Source organism: Zingiber officinale, chromosome 6A (genome assembly GCF_018446385.1).
Source record: "Zingiber officinale cultivar Zhangliang chromosome 6A, Zo_v1.1, whole genome shotgun sequence".
In the NCBI taxonomy this organism is placed as follows: Eukaryota; Viridiplantae; Streptophyta; class Magnoliopsida; order Zingiberales; family Zingiberaceae; genus Zingiber; species Zingiber officinale.
Window position 1 is genome coordinate 119,428,687 of NC_055997.1, and position 22,058 is coordinate 119,450,744.

General features: G+C 35.1%; 2 protein-coding genes across 8 annotated transcripts in view; both read right to left on the bottom strand.

Moving 5' to 3' along the window:
• LOC121997728 (RING-H2 finger protein ATL67-like) overlaps nt 1–22,058 on the bottom strand; it is a 168,632-nt gene that overhangs the window by 97,062 nt on the left and 49,512 nt on the right. The window lies entirely within an intron of this gene.
• On the bottom strand, nt 312–21,299 carry LOC121997732 (cytochrome c-type biogenesis CcmH-like mitochondrial protein). Of its 7 annotated transcripts, XM_042552329.1 has the most exons (7): nt 20,863–21,299; nt 4,135–4,237; nt 3,678–4,001; nt 3,544–3,616; nt 3,094–3,317; nt 771–902; nt 312–644 (listed from the first exon to the last, which is right to left on the bottom strand). In XM_042552329.1, the coding sequence occupies exons 5-7, from the start codon at nt 3,232–3,234 to the stop codon at nt 465–467; spliced, it is 453 nt and encodes a 150-aa protein (XP_042408263.1). In that variant the 5' UTR covers nt 3,235–3,317; nt 3,544–3,616; nt 3,678–4,001; nt 4,135–4,237; nt 20,863–21,299; the 3' UTR covers nt 312–464. The 7 variants fall into 7 exon arrangements, with proteins under 7 accessions (XP_042408263.1, XP_042408262.1, XP_042408261.1 ...); XM_042552328.1 differs by having other exon boundaries at nt 3,094–3,293; nt 3,544–4,001; XM_042552327.1 differs by having other exon boundaries at nt 3,544–4,001.

Sequence of the window (22,058 nt, forward strand, 5' to 3'; positions counted from 1 at the left end):
CCAAATTCAATCTAAAATTCTCAATCGGAACTTGATATGTTTTAAATTGGCTTGGATCGGATTGTCAGATTGAATTCGTTCTTGACATTCCTAAGTTAATATAATGATGAAACTGTTTATCCGGGTTGTGTTGATACCGCATGGTTTTTTTGTCTGAATCGTATTCAAGTTCTTAAATATATTTTCCAAAGAAAATTATGAATTTTCAACAAATTTATCAACTTTAATTTTACTTTTTCGAAATTTAAAAAAAATATGAAGAATTTGGCGTATCTTCCAATCGCTTCTCATTCAACTTATTGAGTAATCGATTAAACATTCATGAGCTAGAAACATTTCGACATAACAGTGACAAAATTGGAACTTTTGCAGCATTTTGTTTGTTTGCTCTTCTTATAAAGGTCCACTATGAAAGTATATAGATTAGCTAAGAGTGAAGGATCATAGAAAGCACAACAAAGCCTTCAACTCCACCACTTTCTTCTCGGAGATGGAGGTGGTGTTAGTAGTTCGAGCATAGTTTCCTTCTCTGTAGGGGTTAACGGAACACCTCGAACAAGATTCAGTGCCATTACGTGGACATTGGTATTTTGCCTGCGCCTCCGATATGCCCATCCACCAATTGCAACCCCAGCAACAATGACCTAATTCCATTGGATTAATGTCAATGAGATCTTTCTTAGAATCCAAGTAAAGTTTGTCTAAGAGAACCACACTGCAATACAAAAACAGAACGCAAGGTCCTCTGGTATCAATGTAAAAGATCTTACCGGCGACAACCATATAGCAGCAGTTTGTAGATCGAAATGAGGAGCATAAAGTACATCCTCGCCGAACCTTTCCGCTAGACTTTTGTACACCTCCTTGTCAGTTTTACCTTCTCGGATTTCATCCCGGATGAGCTGAAAGATGATAAGGAAACCACTAATTATAGTAATATTAACAATAGATACACTTTTTTGTTTTAAAAAAAAAGATGTTCATAATAGAGAATCATGTAGGCGACAACTATGCAGAACCTTCCTGATTAAAAGAAAAACTAAAAAGCCAAAAAGGAGAATGCACAGATTTCAGCCAGTAAGTAGATAAACAAGAGAAAGATAATGAACAAGGAAAAGCCCCACAAGAAACAGGGAAATTTCTGCACAAAAATTTGATAGATTTTCATTGCGAGTAAAATTCTGATAATGAATAGCAGAAACAAGGACCCTGAGATTAATAGACAAGCTTACAAAAAGAAAAACATATTTGGTTATTCAACAATTTGCTGTTTGTGATTCTTCTCTGAGAACAGATACACACAAAAGAAACAAATATAAGTTCTGATATAATACTGCCAATACAATGCTTGAGACATATACTAAGGCATCAACTATGAAATCAAAACAGAAAATAATTCAACCAAAGTAGTATTTTTAAAAATTAGAGAAAAAGTTCTCACACCAAAAAAAAAATCCAAGCTAGGAAGCGCCACACCATTGATTCGTTTATGTCAAGAGATTTACACCATGATGATAATGTAGCGGAGACACTTAACTTAAACAGAGGAAAATTATTCAGGTGAATATTGCAATTTGTATACTTGTATTTGAATGGCCATTTAAGTTGTCTTTCTTAATCAACAAGTTGACCAAGCACATATATGCAGAGTTTGGTTGTTTTCTAGAACGTCGAGGTGGAAAAATAAAAGATACTATGTAGTAGATATCTTTGATGATAAGCCAAAATTTTGTTGCATGTGATGAAAACGAGAATGAAGGTATAGGAGTAAAGAAAGAATGGATGGACATCACCATGGTTGTCATGAAGCAGTAGTTCATTGTGTGTGTATAAACAAAAGTACAAATAATTTGCATCCTAGAAAATCTAACAAGATATATGACTAAAACTGTCCTATGTAAAATATTAGCAGTCATAAGCAGCCCCACCCAATAAAAATTAATAAAAGCAAGGAAGGTTTCCAATAACCATAAGGAAAGATTCCTCCACGAACCAAGATGACAGTTAGCAAAGGACTTCAAGGACATGACCATAGTTCACAACAGAAATAAAACCTTCTTTTGAAAAAGTAGCTTCATGTGTGAATAATGATGCAATTCTTTTGTCTTGTCGGTACCATATGTTAAGACCCAAAAGTCTTTGAATTAGTGACTTTTTTTTAGCAAAATAGAGAATACATTATTTTTAGCAAATTCTATCATGATAACAAAGTCCTATTTTTTTTTTTATCTCTCTTTATTGTCAAACATTTTACAACGTCCTTTAAAAGTGGTATAATGACGAATGTCATGATTATTTGAGAAGTTGAAAAATACTTATTCTATTATTTTCCCCACATGAAAAAAGACCATGAGGCTTTTGTTCCTTGTCCACATCTAGTCTACTAACTAAAAAATATGGAACCGTCACATTAACAGCCTCCTTAGAATTTGTCCCATAGATATGGAGGGAGGTAAATTCAAGTACGCGCATAGCAGGGACTATCACAGGCAGTGACACCCTGGGGATTGACCCCTGTCCAATCCGGATACACTATTATGCGCCCACCATATGTGCTACACTCTGGGGACATCTAATATGCTAACCAAGCTTATTCACAGCATTGCACCACTGCTTTTCTACATCAAGTCACTGTTTCTGCCTTATTTCCATCCCAAGCATTGGACTAGATGACCAAAAAGGAAGTAGACATTTGGACATAAAGGGGAACATTTATTTTCATGCCAAGCTATTTGCTACATCCTCTTTGTTCATATTTTCCATCCCTTTTTGTTCTCCTACTCAATCGGTTTCATTTTGTTCTACTCATCCCCTTCTGCTCATCTGCTTCATCTGTTCAATGCTTCATGTACATATCTACTTTGTCACATTTGAGTTGAAGATGATTTTAATAACCAAATAATATGACCGAGGATACAGAATCGACAATGTTCATAGAGTAGAAGAAAGGCAATATAGAGAAGTCAAAAAGAAAGAAAAATCTATGCATTCATGGATTTATTTCCAGAAAACCAAATTTAACATCCTCAAGCTATGTTAGCTAATGAAGAAACAAAGAACAACATAGAAGAGTTTCAAGAAAACTATTTTTACCTTTCTGAGCAAAATAGCAACATCTGCCTGTGAATCCTCAATGGATTGACTGCCACATTCAGTGCACCTAACATTAGGGAAAATGCTCTTCGCACGAGCCTCAACAATCTGAGCTTTCTTCAACTCCTCGCTGCTCACCATTGGAGAACCAACAAAGCCAACCTCACAGTCAAGAAGCTTGAGTCGATCAACAGTTATTCCTTCGCACAAAGTAGCAGCAGAAACTAAAGAGAATCCATATCACAACAGTTTCAAGAACATAAGGACAAGATCAAACATGTTATAAAAATAAAGCATTCTTCTGCGCATTTAGTCAAACATATACTGTGCAAGCAAACAAAACCATGCCAATTTCTACCATCGCCAAATGAACCCAGACACAGAATCATAACTCCCGATTTTGTTAAGCGTAAGGAAGAAAAAAAATCCTTCACTTAAGTTGAATCTCACCTGATGGCGTTGGATGACAGGGCGGCGATGGTAAGTGGCAGCGTATGACAGTGGAAATTGAGGTGCGCTACTTCTGCAAGTTATACAGATCTATCAAAGAAATCTATACATTTAGCTAATGGATCTGAAGTTACCCGCGGACCAGCCTCAATGAGTGATGCCAATGAATGAGCAAGGAAGAGATACAACTGTTCGAGAAGCAAGAACGGGCAGACACTGTGCTTGTCTACTTATGCTACGGGAGCCAAGGTAGTATCCGCACGGTGGGCCAGTGGCCGACGATCGGCGGATCAGAGAACGGTGTGGCGGCTGAACAAACAGACGGCTCCTCAACTCCAGTGAAATCGATCTTGTGGGAGATTTGACTCGAAATGACGCTATTGCCCTTATCCCCTTTTAAAGTATCCAAACATGCATACCGTTCTTGCATATTTATTCAATCTGATATTGCACCAGACCTGAACAAATATCCAAGGGGAAAAACTATTATGTGTACTATTTTCATCAGCCATGGATGGAGCATTCACATTTCCATGGATGCTACAATCATGATTGCCTCGTTGTTGACCAACAGATGATACAATTCTTTACCTGAATGGGAGATGTGACTGCATGATTATGAAGATGGATAGGGAAAATACATATGACCACTATACTCTTGGCAGGTATCTCTGCATCCCAAGTTAATATCACCCTAGGTTGTATTATTCACAAAAGGATCAATTTCTGTGGAATGAAATTAAAGAACTATTTCCAAATTATCAAAAGGAATCAGACAAGAAAATCACTGCAAATGATTAAAAAAGAAAAACCACTACAAATGATTAAAGAAGAAAAACGGTCCTATTCTTTCCTTTCTTTTTGGCTGATCACTAGGTCTCATCTGCACAGACAATTAGAGACGTAATGGTTAATATATTTTCCTTTTGCCTTACATTTTGCAGTTATTCTCTACTTGAGTGATTGGGATAACCTGACATGTCTTCAAGCCTTAGAATTTACTAGATGAAGCAAAACAACATTGCATATTGTTGACGCTATGATCTGAATTAGTTTAATCCCCAAGTCACAGCTTCTCAGTTCCAGTGACAAAAGCTCTCAAGAAAACACCCAACGCATATTGAAAGGCACAAGATTCCATCCTACAAAGAAGCATGTGAAGCATGCACGACACTTGTTAATGGCTAAATTAAATATTTATGGCAACGCAGGATGATCCAAGGATTTTGCTACAATCACAACTATCATATTTCACCAACATGTGAAGTTTAGAATTTAATTCTCAACCTACAAATGTTTATGCATACATATCTAACAGGTCACCGGCTAGTAGTAACAGGGGTTGGTATCATTGGTGGTATTCACTGAGATTGTATTCCTTTGATCTCCAATAAGTTGTTGACTGATCGAACTCCTACTTTCTAATTCGGTATCAGTTGGTGTCACAGAAGAATCTACATTCTTTGCATCATGTTCGGGTGCCTAACATGTCAATTGGTCTCTTCCATGGTCGACTTCAACCACGATTGTGAATAGAGCTGATTCACTGAGTATCATCATGCTAAACCAAATCAATGAATACCTAATAGATAGATATAAAATCAGTTACACAATCCAAATAAATGGGAGAGAGTTTAACCCAAAGTTTAAAATCTCGATCCGTGCTGAAGTTTCGGTCTCAGATCGGAACGATATGGATTTGATATCGTATCATGTTGTGCCAATATGGGTTCGATACTTTATATATATATATATATATAATAAAAGGTGGTTGTTGTTGTATTAAAGTTATGTAACTTGACAGCATAAATTTATCAAATCGTCTAAAATAAAGATTAGACATTCACATCAACAAAAATATGTTCATATGCTTGAGTATGTTAATATTCATGATTTTAAATTTCAAATTTATTCTAAGATAAAAAAAAATTATTATCTATACTAATTATATAAATTGACACAAAAATCATAATATATATAATAATTATACAAATCATTTATTTATTAATTAATCTATATTATATATAATCATATAATTATTATGTATAAATATTCTAAATAATATTATATATATTGAATTTAAAATCAAATTTATTTAAAAAATTTATATATTTTTAAATTTTTTAAAAAAATATTTTTTTATAATTATTTATAAAATTTTAAAATTATTATAAAATTTTAATCTATTTTAAATTTATAAAAATAATTTAAAGTTTGTTTTAAAAATTATTTTAAATTATCTATTTTTTTACTTTAATTTTTTATAATTTTAATAGCAATAATAAAAATATAAAATTATATATTATAATTATATTAATTAATTAACAATTTCTTTGATTAATTATTCTTTTATATAATATATAATTTAATTACTATTAATTAATTATAAATTATATATATTATATAATGGTTTTATTTAAAAGTTTAAATAAATCCTAACTTTTTCTCAACCTTGTAATTTCGCCTCCCATTGTAATTTTTTTTCACGTCGCCGCTGCCTCATAGCAGTCGCCTTGCCGCCGCCACCTCGCCGTCGCCGCATCACAGCAACCTTGTCACCACCTCCTCACCGAGCTAATCTTTCGCTGATGATTCCAAGTAAGTCTTCCACGAATTGATTCTTTCTATCTTCCTTCTTCCTTTTGTTGCGCGTGCGTGATGCACGCAATGACACACGCAAAATTGTTGTGCATGCTATGCCTGTGTCGGTCCCGCGTCAGAACGGTAAAAATCACCCATTTCGGGTGGCACAGCTCGAGATTTCATTCACTGATCTAACCAACCATACTTCAATTTATATAACATTCAACTTATCTAACAACAACCTCCCCCAAGCCGTGAACACAACATGTAAGATACTCACTAACGGTATAACTTACTTTCCTAACGCTTAGAGATGCCCTCCGGCTTACCTTGCGTCCCAAACTTGAAAAACACATAAATTAAAATGAGATAAAATCCCAAAAATATAAAACCCGACATTCGAACTCGAACCACTCTGATACAAATAAAATTGTCACGCCCCAAAGGTATACTTGTTCGCCAAATTGGACGATACCCCTAGTGATATTATAGGAAGTAACTGATATCAAAACAATTCAAGCCAACATAAACTACCAATGTAATATAATAACACCAAGTTACAAATGACAATGAGTGTATGTATGCATGAACATGTGAGCATACTAACTAACAAGCTAAAATCAATACTTAAACATTTGATACACAAAGAAAATTATAAATACACGCAGCAGAAAATAACCCAAATAACTCAAATAAAAATCCTTACTACATAATACGATATATAAAAAGATCAAAGGATGCAGTCTCATGTAAAATACTTACTACAAAAGTAAGAGAGTCAATATAATCATCTGCTAACCAAAAGCATAACCAACAATAAAATACTCCACTAATCAGCTCAACTAGGTATAACCAATAAATCGGAAGTACTTACAGTACATCCAAACCTACACAAACAAATATATAACCACCATATAACAAGCATATAACTAGTCCTGTCTAGTGCAACAATATGCGATCACAAATAGATCTCGTGGGTGGTCAAGGTATATAAATAGTCACTGTTCACGGGAGAACGCTCTACCATGGATGGTCTCATGGGCGAACAGGATGAGGTAGCTATCTAGCTTCTCAGCCACTGACTACAGGAAAACGCTCTACCACGAATGATCTTGTGAGCAGTTAGGGTATGTAAATAGTCATTGTTTGTAGGAGAACGCTCTACCACAGATAGTTTCATGGGTAGACAGGATGTAAAAGTGGCTACTGTCTGCAGGAGTGCACTCTACCACAGATGGTCTCGTGGGCAGACAGATATATACGTAGCTATCTAGCCATGGACTACGGGTGACAATATACGCTACCACGGATGACCCCGTGGGTAGTTGTATGTATTATGATCACTGATGACTCTCTCGACCCTGAATGAGAGACAATGGTTGACAGGATATACCAATGGTCACTAACAACTCTCTCAACCATGAATGAGAGACAACGGTCGTTAGTGTAAGGAACTAGGGTGCTAAACACACAGAAAATGCAACAGAAAACATCTAGTTCATATCAGAAGATCCATGTGAAGGAAGAAAACATATACTACGTTTTAACATGATAAGGAGTTATACCTTTTATGTGTGTACTCGATCTCCCGACAACTAGGATCTCAGCACGATCACGTATCCGTACCTCTTTCGATATCCACATGAATACAAGAAAATGAAGAAGACTAACACTCAAGGTTGTGTTAGCAGCCCTCTTTGAGTTTCGGCCAAAGAAAGAAAGGATAAGAAGAAGAATGAATTCACACTAAAAAATGAGAGAAAAAATATTTTTATGCCTCATCCAATGAAAATACTTAATGAGCATTAACACTCCATTAAGGCCATTTTGAACTCTTCATTTTTGAATTCAATTTTTAAATTGAATGAATTTCGAAATTAACTCTTCTAATGTTTCATTAATCTCCATTAATCCTCTTTAGTGAATGAACTCACTTGATTCTAACTCAAGTTTAATTCGGATTAGATTGAATCCATATGGTTGGATTCACTTGAGTCTAACTAAATGATTCTAATTCGGATGTGTCAATCATCTCACACTTGACTCTTAGAACTAATATTAACAATCTCCCACTAGCTCAAGTGTCAATCACTAAAATAATCTCATCTAATGGTTCATCACATTTTAGTCAAACTAAAATGAATCTATCTCCAAATCAGTATGTTCTTTGTGTGTGACCCAATAAGTTCTTGTAACGTTAGCAATGTCTCTAAAATTATTTTAGATACATAAATAATGAGTGACATCTAACAAGGCATCATTGCTACCCAAGTGACAAAAATGTCGATATCTGACTTAACATTTCCGTGACTATTATCTTGTATGACTCAATCCTTCTATCCTTGATATCTAGATTGATCAATGAGGCATAGACCGTGTCATCCTCTTATAAATCTTTGTGTTTCTTGATCTCTAAGTAGACATACTCAATCAAATAAGTTCAATATCTCATATTGATTCATATGAGTATGGTCATGCTTTCTTGTGTCCTACTAATCAAGGGGCTCACAGATATTGCTTCCGTCATATGAAAGGGATAGATCCCATCTACATCACTCATATCCCTTCACATAACTCCTTGCATACCTAGTGATCGACTTTATAGTCCATCCTGTTATAGATGATGATTGATGATACCAAAGTACACAACTTCTTATGTAGGGAACCGTAGTGACTTCAGATCTAAGGACTATTCATATCAATAGTCACATGAGAATGTTTATGACACTCTTATAGCGATCTATGAAACATTCTCATGGGGGATTATTCAGTATATATTCTCTAATATATACCAATGTGTCAACCTGATATATCATATCCATGATTTGTAAGATTAAGTCATTCGTTGATCTACGTGTTAGTCTCAACGCATTAATATTGTCCTTGCATATTAATACTTGACTAGAAATAGTTTAAAGTAGTGTTCTATATATATCTACAATATCTCACTATCAATTCAACCAATTGATATATTGTAGATTAGAACCTCTTACTTTAGAACATTATTATCCTTATTCATTCGGCACTGAATTAAAATAAATATAATAACTAACTTTGTCTTTTATTGATAATAAAATATGATACAAAAGGAGCCTCTTACAATCATCTCATAATTGGTACTAGGGCTAATACTAACAATCTCCCACTAGCACTAGTGTCAATCACTGAAATATCTAATATCCAGTGACCTAATATGACCATCATGCTTCCTCTATGCCAAAGCCTTGGTCAAGAGATCCACAATGTTAGCACGGTCGGTACTCTGCATATCCTCATATCTCCTCTATCGATGATCTCTTAAATAAGATGTAATCACCGTAGTATATGTTTGGATCTCTGATGAGAGAGAGGTTCCTTAGCCTGTGCAATAGCCCCATTGTTATCACAATAGAGGTCTATTAGGTTCATTAAACTAGGAACAACACCAAGCTCTATAATGAACTTCCTGATCCAAACAGTCTCTTTAGCTGCAACTGAAGTGGCAATGTACTCGACTTCTATTGTAGAATCAGCGACTGTGTTTTGCTTTGAACTCTTCCAGCTCACAGCACCACCATTTAAACAAAATACATATCCTGACTGTGATTTATAATCATCCTTGTCAGTTTGGAAGCTAGCATCGGTGTAACCCTTTACATCAAGCTCTTCATCGCCTCCAAAGATCAAGAAATAATCTTAAGTTCTTCTCAAGTACTTAAGAATATTCTTGATTGCTATCCAGTGACCTTCACCTGGATCTGACTAGTATCTGCTCGTCATGCTTAACGCATATAAGATATCTGGGTGAGTACAAAGTATGTCATACTTGATAGACCCTATAGCAGATGTATAAGAAATCTAATCTATGTGGTCGCTTTCTTTCTTAGAAGAGGGACATTAAGTGTTCGAAAGACTCATGTCATGTGACATCGATAGGAATCCCTTCTTGGAATGCTGCATGGCAAAACGTTTAAGCACCTTGTCAATATATATACTCTGGCTTAGGCCAAGCAATCTTTTGGATCTATCGCTATAGATCTTGATGCCTAAAATGTAGGTTGCTTCACCTAAGTCCTTCATTGAGAAATAATTCCCAGGCCAAGTTTTCACTGACTGAAGAGTAAAGATATCATTTCTAATAAGAAGTATGTCATCTACATACAATATGAGAAAGATAATTGTGCTCCCACTAACTTTCTTGTAGACACAAGGTTCATCTTCATTCTTAATAAAACCAAAAGCTTTGATCGTATCATCGAATCGAAAATTCTAGTTTCTAGAAGCTTGCTTTAATCCATATATGAATCGTTGCAACTTACATACCTTTTTAGCATGCTATAGATCTACAAAACTCTTAGGTTGTATCATGTACACATCCTCAAGTAGATTTCCATTAAGAAATACGGTTTTGGCATCTATCTGTAAGATCTCATAATCATAGTAAGTGGCAATAGCAAGCATGATCCGAATAGATTTAAGCATCGCAACTGGTGAAAAAGTTTCATCATAGTCTATACCATGAATCTGCTTGAATTCTTTAGCCACCAATCTACCTTTATAGGTATGCGTATGATCATCCATGTCGGTCTTCACCTTGAAGACTCACTTACACCAATGGGTTTGATCCCTTCGAGTGGATCGACCAAAGTTCATACTTGGTTAGTGTACATGGATTCCATTTCGAATTTCATAGCCTCTAACAATTTCTCAGAATCTGGGCCCTGTATAATTTCCTGATAAGATGTAGGTTTGTTGAGAACAACAAACACTACATCACCGTGGTCAGACAAGAGAAAAGAATATCTCTCAAGTTGACGACGGATACTATCAAATCTGCGTAAAGCTTGTGCTACTTGAGCAGGTTGTTGCTCCACAACTTCTTGCGATGTAACAAAATCATGATCCACAACATCTTGTGGTACTTGTTCAGTTTCCATCAAGGCGTTAGTACTAGTTTGTGTATCTTGAATTTCTTCAAGATCGACTTTACTCTCACTAGTTTTTCTAGAAACAAATTCTCTTTCTAGAAAAACATCATTTTTGGCAACAAACACTTTGCTATGTGTAGAATTATAAGAGTAATATCCCTTTGTTTCCTTGGGATATCCTACAAAATAGCATTTGTCCAATTTGAGTTCTAGTTTATCTAAGACTTGTCATCGAACGTAAGCCTCACAACTCCAAAATTTCATGAAAAACATCTTGGGACTCTTCCCAGTTCATATCGTATATGGTGTTTTTATGATAACCTTAGATGGAATGCGGTTAAGTGTGAAAGTAGCTGTCTCTAGAACATGTCCCCAGAAGGAAATAGGAAGATCTTTATGACTTATCATTGATCGTACAATATTTAATAAAGTATGATTTCTCCTTTCTGATATACCATCCATTGTGATGTTCTAATTGGAGTAAGTTGAGATATGATCCCACACTCAACGAGATGGTCATAAAACTCTTGGCTAAGGTATTCCCCACCTCCATCTGATCGAAGCATCTTAATATGCTTACCAAGTTAGTTTTGTACTTCATTCTTAAATTCTTTGAACTTTTCAAAGGATTCTGACTTGTGTCTCATCAGATACATATAGTCATATCCACTAAAATCATCAATAAAAGTAATGAAGTAATGATAGCCTCCTCTAACTGATATTCTGAAAGGGTCATATACATCAGTATGTTTAAGTCCTAACAAATCATTAGCTCTTTTACTGTGTCTACTAAATGGAGTTTTAGTCATTTTGCCTTGAAGACAAGATTCACATGACTCATATGATTTAAAATCAAATGAGTCCAGAAGTCCATCTTTATAGAGTTGAGATATGTAACTCTCATTTATGTGACCCAAGCGACAATGCCAAAAATATGTTTGGTTCAAATCTCTCATGCCTTAGGGATCTCAAATCTCTCATGCCTTGCTTGTCCTTGATATAATTGTCTAAGATGTTCAACCATATCATAAGCATCCATGTTCTCATGTTACTTCTGAAGCTCATAGTTCATGGTGGCGAGCATAAGACATGATACATCTAATGCATCATCTTGATGCTTCTTATAAGCATCCTAATCAGCTTTAGTGGCAGTAGTGGAGGGTGCTCCACGAATGGGTTGCTCTAAGACGTACTTTTTTCTTTCTTGCTTGAGAACTTTTCTCAAGTTTCTGTAACAGTTCATGAAGTTAGCTCTATTGAGCTTGTCTTTATTAAGGACAGATCGCAGAGAGAGGGTATTCGACGTATTTGATGACATGGTAATCTACAATAATAAAATACAGAAATAAGTATCATATTTAGATCATTCAATTAGGATTTTAATTAAATTATTCTCCCACTTAATTATAAAGCTTGGTAGGAGCAAGTCATGGATGTAGTTTTACCTATACTACTAGTTCCAAATCCAATTGCGATGACATTCATGTGGGACAAGATCCACGTTATACCTCATCTTGAGTTAACTTTGGCTAATCACCCAAGACTTAGTGTAACTTAGGTAGGTAACGTTTACTAATTACATCCTATGTAACTCTTATATCATTCGGTGAACAAGACTATTTATTGGTTTGCCCATCTTATGAAATCCACATTATATAGCTTATCTTGAGTTAGCTTTGGCTAATCACCCAAGACTAGTATAATTTAAATTTCATCATATGGGATATGTCTCTAAGTTCTCAATCCAATTGATAAAACTTAGTTAAGTCACACTCAAAATTTAATAGTCGAACATCACAATTGTCCTGTCGCACTCTAGGAAGATAAATCGAGTCACTTTGCTTTGGCAAAACCTAACTACAATTAATCGAGCTAGAAGTGAGTACCAAACTTTGGTAAGCATATATTAAAAGGACCTAATTATTGTTAAACTACACATGTATCACATACAATCATGGCACACATTAACATATATGCTAAATTAAACGTGACATGGTTATGACCCCATAACTACGATCTTCTCAAGACAATGAGAAGATCAAAAGGTCAACCTAGGTTTAAGCATCTTATCCAAGTGCTTCTTTGATCGTCGTGTGTTGTTGTCCTTCTCCCTTTTCCACCATTGTCCAATAGACTAATTCTTCTCTAATTTGTACATTACAAAACCTAAAGAAACCTCGAGTTACATTCGAGGGTAGTCTAAATTTACAACAAGAGTGATAAAAGATGAAGGCACGACACGCAAGCCATATTATGAATTACAACACACATCCAATCACATTGGGGTTAAAGGGCATAAACATGCACCATGTCATCTATATATTTATAATATCCTTATGACATAAATCTACTATAATTTCAACAACTAATTATGAGCTGCAATGTCATGGTGATCCCGCTAGCCAGTTAGCGGACGGGGTTCAAGGGGCCCTTGAGAGGGCAGCCCCCGCGAAAAATTATTTCGCATACTCATTGTATGAGTTGTTGCCATACCCGAGACCCTGCAACCCACAAAAATCGAGAGACCATGTTGTTCACAACACTTTGTCTGAGACCACCTTGCTGTTCACAACTTCTATTGGCCAAAATGTTGGAAGTTTATTTCTATCAAATGAATAGGTTATAGCACTTGTTCATAACAAGTATGAAGATGTTATATCCTTTAGTTTGTTCATATACTCACTGTTTCATTCCCAACAGAAAACTCATAAACGTGCAAATCATAATAAACCTATCATGCAATTTTTATATAACATATAAAATCTAACAACTTAGTATACGCCTTCGCAAGTAGCTCTGATACCAGTATAAGAAACTAGGGCGCTAAATACACAAAAAGCGCAACGAAAAATATCTAGTTCCTATCAGAAGATCCATGCGAACGAAGAAAACATATACTAAATTTTAACATGATAAGGAGTTATACCTTTAATACGTGTATTCGATCTCTCGACAATTAGGATCTTAGCACGATCACATGTCTGTGCCTCTTTCATTATCCACACAAACACAAGAAAATGAAGAGGACCAACACTCAAGGTTGTGCTAGCAACCCTCTTTGAGTTTCGGCCAAAGAAAGAGAGGAGAAGAAGAATGAATTCACACTTAAAAATGAGAGAAAAAAATATTTTTGTACTTCATCCAATGAAAATACTTAATGAGCATTAATTCACTTAATGAGACTTAATGAGCATTAACAATCCATTAAGGTCATTTTAAACTCTTCATTTTTTAATTCAATTTTAAAATTGAATGAATTTCGAAATTAACTCTTCTAATGTTTCATTAAACTCCATTAATCCTCTTTAGTGAATGAATTCACTTGAGTGTAACTCAAGTCTAATTTAAATTATATTGAATCTATATGGTTGGATTCACTTGAATCTAACTCAATTATTCTAATCCGGATATGTCAATCATCTCATAATTAACTCTTAGAGTCAATACTAACAGTCAAGACATAACAACATAATGATAAGTAAAAAAGCAAATAATCACATCAGTATGCTACTCTATAACTACACCTCGGTCTAACCTAACTAACATATAGGTATGCCTTATTAACAAATCAAGGTATAGTAGGACACTCGATATCCTATACTACAGTATGATCTTACTAATTCACATGCATGAATAAATATCAAGTTGGTAACCTAGTTCAATATTCTACAGCTATGCTACGGTATAGTATCACTAGCATAAAAGTACAACTACAATGACCATAAATAGCATGGATAACAACGAGACTACATGGATATCAAAATGGACTAAAACAAGTGCAAGTAGTAGGTCAACTCTAGAAATATATAAAGTAGAGACAAGGTAAGCAGTAACTACTATCTAATCAAAATATAGTAATAAATAATCATGCACTAGAATCAAAGATACTATAGAAGTCAAAGCAGGAACAACCCACCTCAAGCGTAGAATATCTTAACCGTCTTCAAGTCAGAAGTCTCGAGCTCAAATCCTATAAGTGCGGGATAGGAAGCAAATCTAAGGATCTATAATATATGAACCAATTGTTGGTGCGGTTAGCACTAACAGTCTAACTCAGGTTTTGATGAATGATAAAGTAGGTTAAGTTAATTTTGTTGTGATCTAACACTTTAACTGGGTGAACAGGAGAAATCCAGCTAGGTCAACGGACCGATTGGATAGCTGGTGCGAAGCCCAGCTAGGTCGACGAGCCGACCGGATAGCTAGCAAGAAATCCAGCTATATCGATGGGTTGATCGGATAACTGGTACAAAGTCTAGCTAAGTCAAAAGGTCTACCGGATAGCTGGCACGAAGTCCAGACAAGTCGACTGGCTGATTGGATGTCTGCCAAAAGATAAGTAAATGTAAGTCACTGGAGGGGAGTGACTTGGTGAGGGCGCGTTCCCCGTTTGAGGGAACTATAGACGTCGATTCAACTTAAATCCATTTTGGAAATCTAAGTTGAGATCGTGACTAGATTTTAGTCTCGAAGAGACAGAATCTAATTACTACTAAGTTTATATATATATATATATATCAGTGTTCGAAAACACGGGCTCGGCGGCTGCCTAGGCGCTGTGCGGCAGTAGGCCGAGCCAGAAACCCCCCAGGCGGGTGACCTAGGCGGCTCTCGGCGTAGATATTTAGGTTTTAATATTTTGTACCAAATTTGTTGTTTGTGTGTTTAGGGTTTAGAATTTAGGGTTTTGTCGTCTCTCAGCGCCGCTTCGTCTTCTCTCATCGTCGCTGCGTCAAGGCTTCGTCGCTGCGTGGCTCCAGTAAGTTTTTACGTTTTTTTCCTTACTTTCTGTTAATTTTTTTTTTATTCCTGTTGAGTCATTGTCGCGACACGTCTCTGGCAGCGCCGGACGCGTCCGCAGCCGCCGGAAGCGTCGTAGGACGCGTCCGGCAGCATCTCGTGATGCTTCCAGCGACACTGGAAGCTTTCCGCGACACTTCCGGCGCCGCTGGAAGCAACATCGGACTTCGTCGGAGGCGTTCGGCGACGCTTCCGACAGCACTGAATGCGTCCGGCTGAGCCGGACCCCTCCCACGAGGCATCCGCGCTGTCGCGACAGAGACAACGTTTTTTTTTTTTTTAGATTTAATAAATTAAAACAATTCCTAACTGGGATAATTTCAATAATAGGGTTGAAATTTAAATCTCAATTAAATATATTTTAAAAAAAAAATTATAATAAATATTATTAATTTATATAAAACAAATTTAAATATATAAAATTATATATAAAATTCTAATAACCATTATTAATTTATATAATCAGATTTAAATATATAAATAATATATTTAACTTTTTTAAATAAAAAATATTAAATATTAATTTATATATCAACAGCTTTAAAAAATTATAATAAATATCATCATTTATCAGATTTAAAAATATAAAAAATATTTAAAATTTTTAAAAAAATATAATACATATTATTAATTTATATAAATCATATTTATAAATTTTATATATTATAAATTTATATTAATCGGATTTATAAATATTAAAATTTTAAAAATTCTAATAAATATTATTAATTTATATAAATCAGTTTTAAAAATAAAAAAATATGAAAATTAAATTAAAATTTTAAAATTCCAATATATATTATTAATTTATATATAAAACAGATTTAAAAATATAAAAAATATATTTAAAATTTAATTTATTTAAACAAATATCTAATAAATTTTATTAATTAGATTAAGATATATAAAAAAATATTCTCAGACTTGTTAATGACTTAATGTTATATTTCATTATTTTGTATGGTATGATATAATTAAATTTTATTATCATGTTATGTCTTGTTATATATAATTTTTCAGATTATCTGTTATCAATGGTAAGCAATCCATCTTCGACAGCATATGTCACTCAACCCGAATCCAGGATTCTTAGAAAAAAGTCAAATGACATCGGATGGGAGTTTGGGATATTAATTGATCCTAAGAACCTCAACAAAATTAAATGTAAGTTATGTGGAAAAGCAATGCCAGGGGTAGTGTATAGGATAAAGGAGCACATTGAAAATATACCTGGAAATGTATCTGGTTGTCGAAAAGCATCTCAAGAAGACAAAAATAAGTGCAAACAGGCTATTTTAGAAGGGAGGAACAGAAAGAAGAACAAAATAATGGAAGAACAAAGTTGTAGAGCAGAGGTGACTATTTCTCTAGACGAAGAAGAAGGTCTTGAAATTGAAGGGATGGATGGATGGAATTAAAAAACCTCTTCCACTTTACCCCATGGATAGATATGCATCGACAATTGCTCCAGAAAATGCAGGCTCCAGTGGAAGTAAAGTGTTTCGCTAAAAAAATATAAATGAGGCTCTTTTCAAATAGAGAACTCAACAAGTTCAACAATATGTTGAGAGATGGGTTTATGAAAATGGAATCTCATTCAATGTTGTTGATAATGATAGCTTCAAGCAACTAATGGAGGCAGTGGGTAACTCAATAACAACTTAGGGAGCCACTATTGAAAGCCGAAGTTGAAAGAACAAAATAAATGCTGAAGAAACATGAAGAAGAATGGGCAAAGAATGGATGCTCGATCATGACAAATGCATGGAGTGATAGAAAAAGAAGAAGCATCTTAAATTTGTGTGTTAATTGCAAGGAGGGTACTACATTTTTAGAGTCTAAGGAGTCTTCAGACGAGGCGCATACATCTGAACTTATTTTTGAGTATGTTGACAAGTGTATTGAACAAGTAGGAGCTCAGAATATTGTTCAGATTGTAACAGACAATGCCACCAACAATATGGTTGTAGCTAAATTGATAAGAGAAAAGCGACCTGGGATTTTTTGGAATTTATGTACAACTCACACGGCTAATCTCTTGCTTGAAAGTATTGGCAAACTTTCACGATATAAAAAGGTTATTGAGCAATCCAAGTCTTTTACCATTTTCATCTATGCTCACTATAAGACTTTGTCATTGATGAGAAGTTTCACAAAGAAGAGTGACATAGTCCAACCAGGAGTTACCAGATTTGCATCAAATTTCCTCACATTGCAAAGTTTGATTGAAAAAAAAACTAGTTTAAGGGTCATGTTTACAAGTGATATGTGGGAGAAATATAAATGGTCAAAAACAAACAAAGGAAAATTGACTTACTCTATAGTGATGAGCATGAGCTTTTGGAATAGTGTGACACTTTGTTTGAAAATATTTGCTCCTTTGGTAAGAGTTCTTCGATTGGTAGATGGAGATAGAAAGTCATCAATGGGGTTTCTATATGGGTAGCTTCTTCAAGCTAAAGAAGATATCAAGGTGGCTCTGAACAACGTGGAATCAAATTATCAGCCTATCATAGCCATTATTGAGTCAAAAATGAAAGATAGATTTGATACATCATTGCATACCACTGTTTTTTTTGTTGAATCCTTATTTTTACGATAAAGATAGTTCTATTGCTCTTTATGAGGAGGTCGCGACGGGGATTTTTGAATGTATGGAAACTTTGCATGCCAATGAGTTAGATCTACAAGATACAATTATTAACAAAGAATTTCCAAAATATAGAGATAAGACAGGGTTATTTGGAAAAACATTGGCAGCAAAAACATGTGAAAAAAATGATGATACATTAGATCCATGTGAATGGTGGAGTACATACGGTGCTCACACACCTAACTTGCTAAGGGTGGCATTGAGGACATTTTCATTAACTACAAGTTCATCTAGGTGTGAAAGAAATTGGAGTACATTTGAAAGAGTAAGTTTTAAACTTTCAGCCTTTAATTAAATTAGTTATAATTTTTAACGTCTATACTATATATTCAGGTACTAACTATAATATTGACTTTCTCTATTTTTTTTAGATTCATACAAAGAAAATAAATAGGTTGGATGCCAACAGGTTGAACAATATGGTATTTGTCCAATTTAATGCTAGATTGTTGAACAAACAAAAAAAAGAGAAAAAGAAAGGAATGTCGATGTCCTTCTTGCAAAAGATGCTTCAAACGCACAAGGTTGGATTGTAGATGGTGAGGAAGATGATGAAGTTGAACTAGGTTCCGGGCTCACTTGGCAAATCGTTGATGAAGTAAGTGGAGCAGATGAAAATCTACAACCCCGAAGAAGCTCTAGAGTGAGAGAACTTCATGAAGATGATTTTGAATCCGAAGAAGAAGACGAGGATCACAATAATGATATTGAAAATTATGGAGAACAAGTTATTGAAAATTATGGAGAAGAAGAAGAAGTAGAAAATATGAGTCTATGAGATATTATTAGTTGTATATTTTTGAACTCATTTTGTTAAGACATGATTTATGTTATTCAACAATTATATTTTGCTTAGTGGTTACTAGTTCACAATGTATTGTAATCTTGAATTGAACTATTGCTACTATTTTCTAATGTTTTCCACCGCTAAAGTTGTTTTAGCTTATAGCAAGGTTTTAAAATTTGAGTTGGATATATGTTCTACTGTTTACTACATGATTATGATAACTTACTGCATGTTCTACTGTTCAACTGTTTCTTTTACTCATATTTACTGAGTCTAGTATATTTCCTTTGCACAAAACTATTAGTTTTCTTTTATAGTTTTTCATTTTTTTGTATTGGAAAGTATGCATTTATTTCAGCATACATAGTTAGATCTCCATTGCTATGAAATTGTTTAAGACAATATTTAGATTTGCATATGACATTATCCACAGTCCACATGAGAAACAAGGGATACCGAGGAATCCTCCTAGCGGCGCCTAGTCCCGGCCTAGTCGGCCTAGACGCTAAGCGCTAGTCTGCCGGTTCTAAAATTCGCTAGGCGCTAGTCGGACGACAGATTTGTGCTAACTTTTGTTTTGCAGGGTAGTATAATATTTATTACCTAGGACTAATCTTTTCTCGCAGGACAAAAACTTTTACAGGAAAAAGGGATCCGGGCGCCCGGAATGCAAAAGTTTATCTCGTCGCAACGTGGAGCGCGCTGATTGGCTAGACAGACGTCACGCTCCAGGCGCGCGGAAGGGATCCGGGCGTCCGGAGCTTCCTATATAAGGAGGCCACCACCTGGAGCAAAGGACAACAATTTTCTTTCTGTGATTACTCTGTTGCGCACTGCTCCTGCGACGCTACGAAGCTCTTCCGGCAACCTGTGGCTCAATTTCTTGTTGTTGTCGGTATTTCTTTTTTCTTGTACTCAATCGTGTAACATTTTACGAATTTTTAGTGATTGCCCAACGAAAGTACTCTCACGTGCAACCTTAGTGTAGGAGTCGACAAAGACTCCGAACTAAGTAAAATTGATTTTGTTAGCGTTGTGTTTTATGTTTCCGTTTCTTACTCGATAACGATTTTCGAAGATCGCTATTCACCCTCCTCCCCCTCTAGCGAACTTTACGATCCAACACCAATAAATCAAGTTACTCATCCTATTAGTAACTCCATACTAATAATTACTAAGTAGTTAATGAGTTATAAATTTGATTACTGATTCAATAAATCCTTAATCATATTATCTAATTATAACCAATCTGTAAACCCACTCTCAGATTTCACAAATGCATAAATCAATAAGGTTATTAATAATAATCCTAAAGCCAATTATCTATTAATTAATAATCATCATTAAACTAGTTCAACCTTCATCAGCTAATTTAATCAATCATCAATTCATTAATTAACCCCAAGTTAACTTACTGGTATCCTCTTCCTCTTCCTACTTACTCGAACAATAACACTGTTTAATCAACATTTACCCAATTTCTTTATAACTCAGTTAATTAATTCAATCAACAATTATCTAATAGCATTATCTGATAACCTCATTTAATATGTTACTCAATAATGAAATTTAAATTAGAATTTCTTTACCTTTATTGTTCGGCCCCTCCTCCGACAGCTTCAACTCCAGCAGAGGCTAGCTCACGGTGGCCGACGATGGCCCTAGGTCAAGGATAGCTGCCGGCGACTAGTGGTCACAACGGAGTTGGGTATTGGAGGCGGCGGCGATTGCAAAGGGTCGGTCAACTATTGCCCGCAACAATTGTGCACAGCAAGGGAGAAGGAAGGAAGGCGGTCGATGTATAGACGGGGTAAAGGATGCCCGACACGGCGGTCCGTGAGCGTCAACCAAGAAGAAACACAGTTGTGGCCTGCGCGCTCAAGGCGGACCACCGACCATGGAGATGGAGGAGAGAGATGGGTGGTGGCGGCAGCGGTGCACGATGCCGACTGAGAGAAGCACTGTCGCGCCTTTGCGAGAAGCGGCGAAGTAGATCAAGGACTTAGGGTTCGGGTGAATAGGAAAATAAATGAAATTTTTGTAAGGAAATTAAGGTGACATTTGGTTTTTTTTAAGGTATCGGAATCGGAATATTATGAAATGAGAATGGGTATAAGTATAAATATAACTTTTAAAAATAATATTTGGTTAGTTGAATATTTTCTATCGGAATAAATTAAAAAAAAATACGCTCAGAGAAAAATATGATAAGAGAGAATGAAATGGGAGAAAATGAAGAGAGTGTGTGTGATAAAAGATTGAGGAAAGAAAAAAGTATGATGAGAAAATTTAAAAAAAAGTGTGTTGGGAGAGAAAGCATGATGAGAGAGGATGAGTAGAGATAAAGTGTGATGAAAGAGAAAGTTCGATGTAAGAGAATAAAGAGAGAGAAATTTTCATGATAAAAAATGAGAAGAGAGAGTGTATAATGGGAGAGATCGAGGAGAGAAAAAATATGATAAGAAAAAAAGTGCGAATGAGGAAAGAGAAAATATGATGAGAGAGAATAAGGAGAGAGAAAGTGATATGAAAAAAATTGAACAAATATATTAAGGATATTTTCGTCCACAACTTAATTCTCATTTCCATTCTCATCAAAACTCAAAGGAGCAGGTGAGTTTCATCAATACCTAAGTTTTTTGATTTTATTCTAAAATTTTAATTTCATTTTCATCAACCAAAAATAAGATTTGAGAATAAATTCATTTCCTCATTTTCAAACCCCTAAAATTAAACGCCACCTAAACTTAGGAGCAGGTGAGTTTTATCAATACCTAAGTTTTTG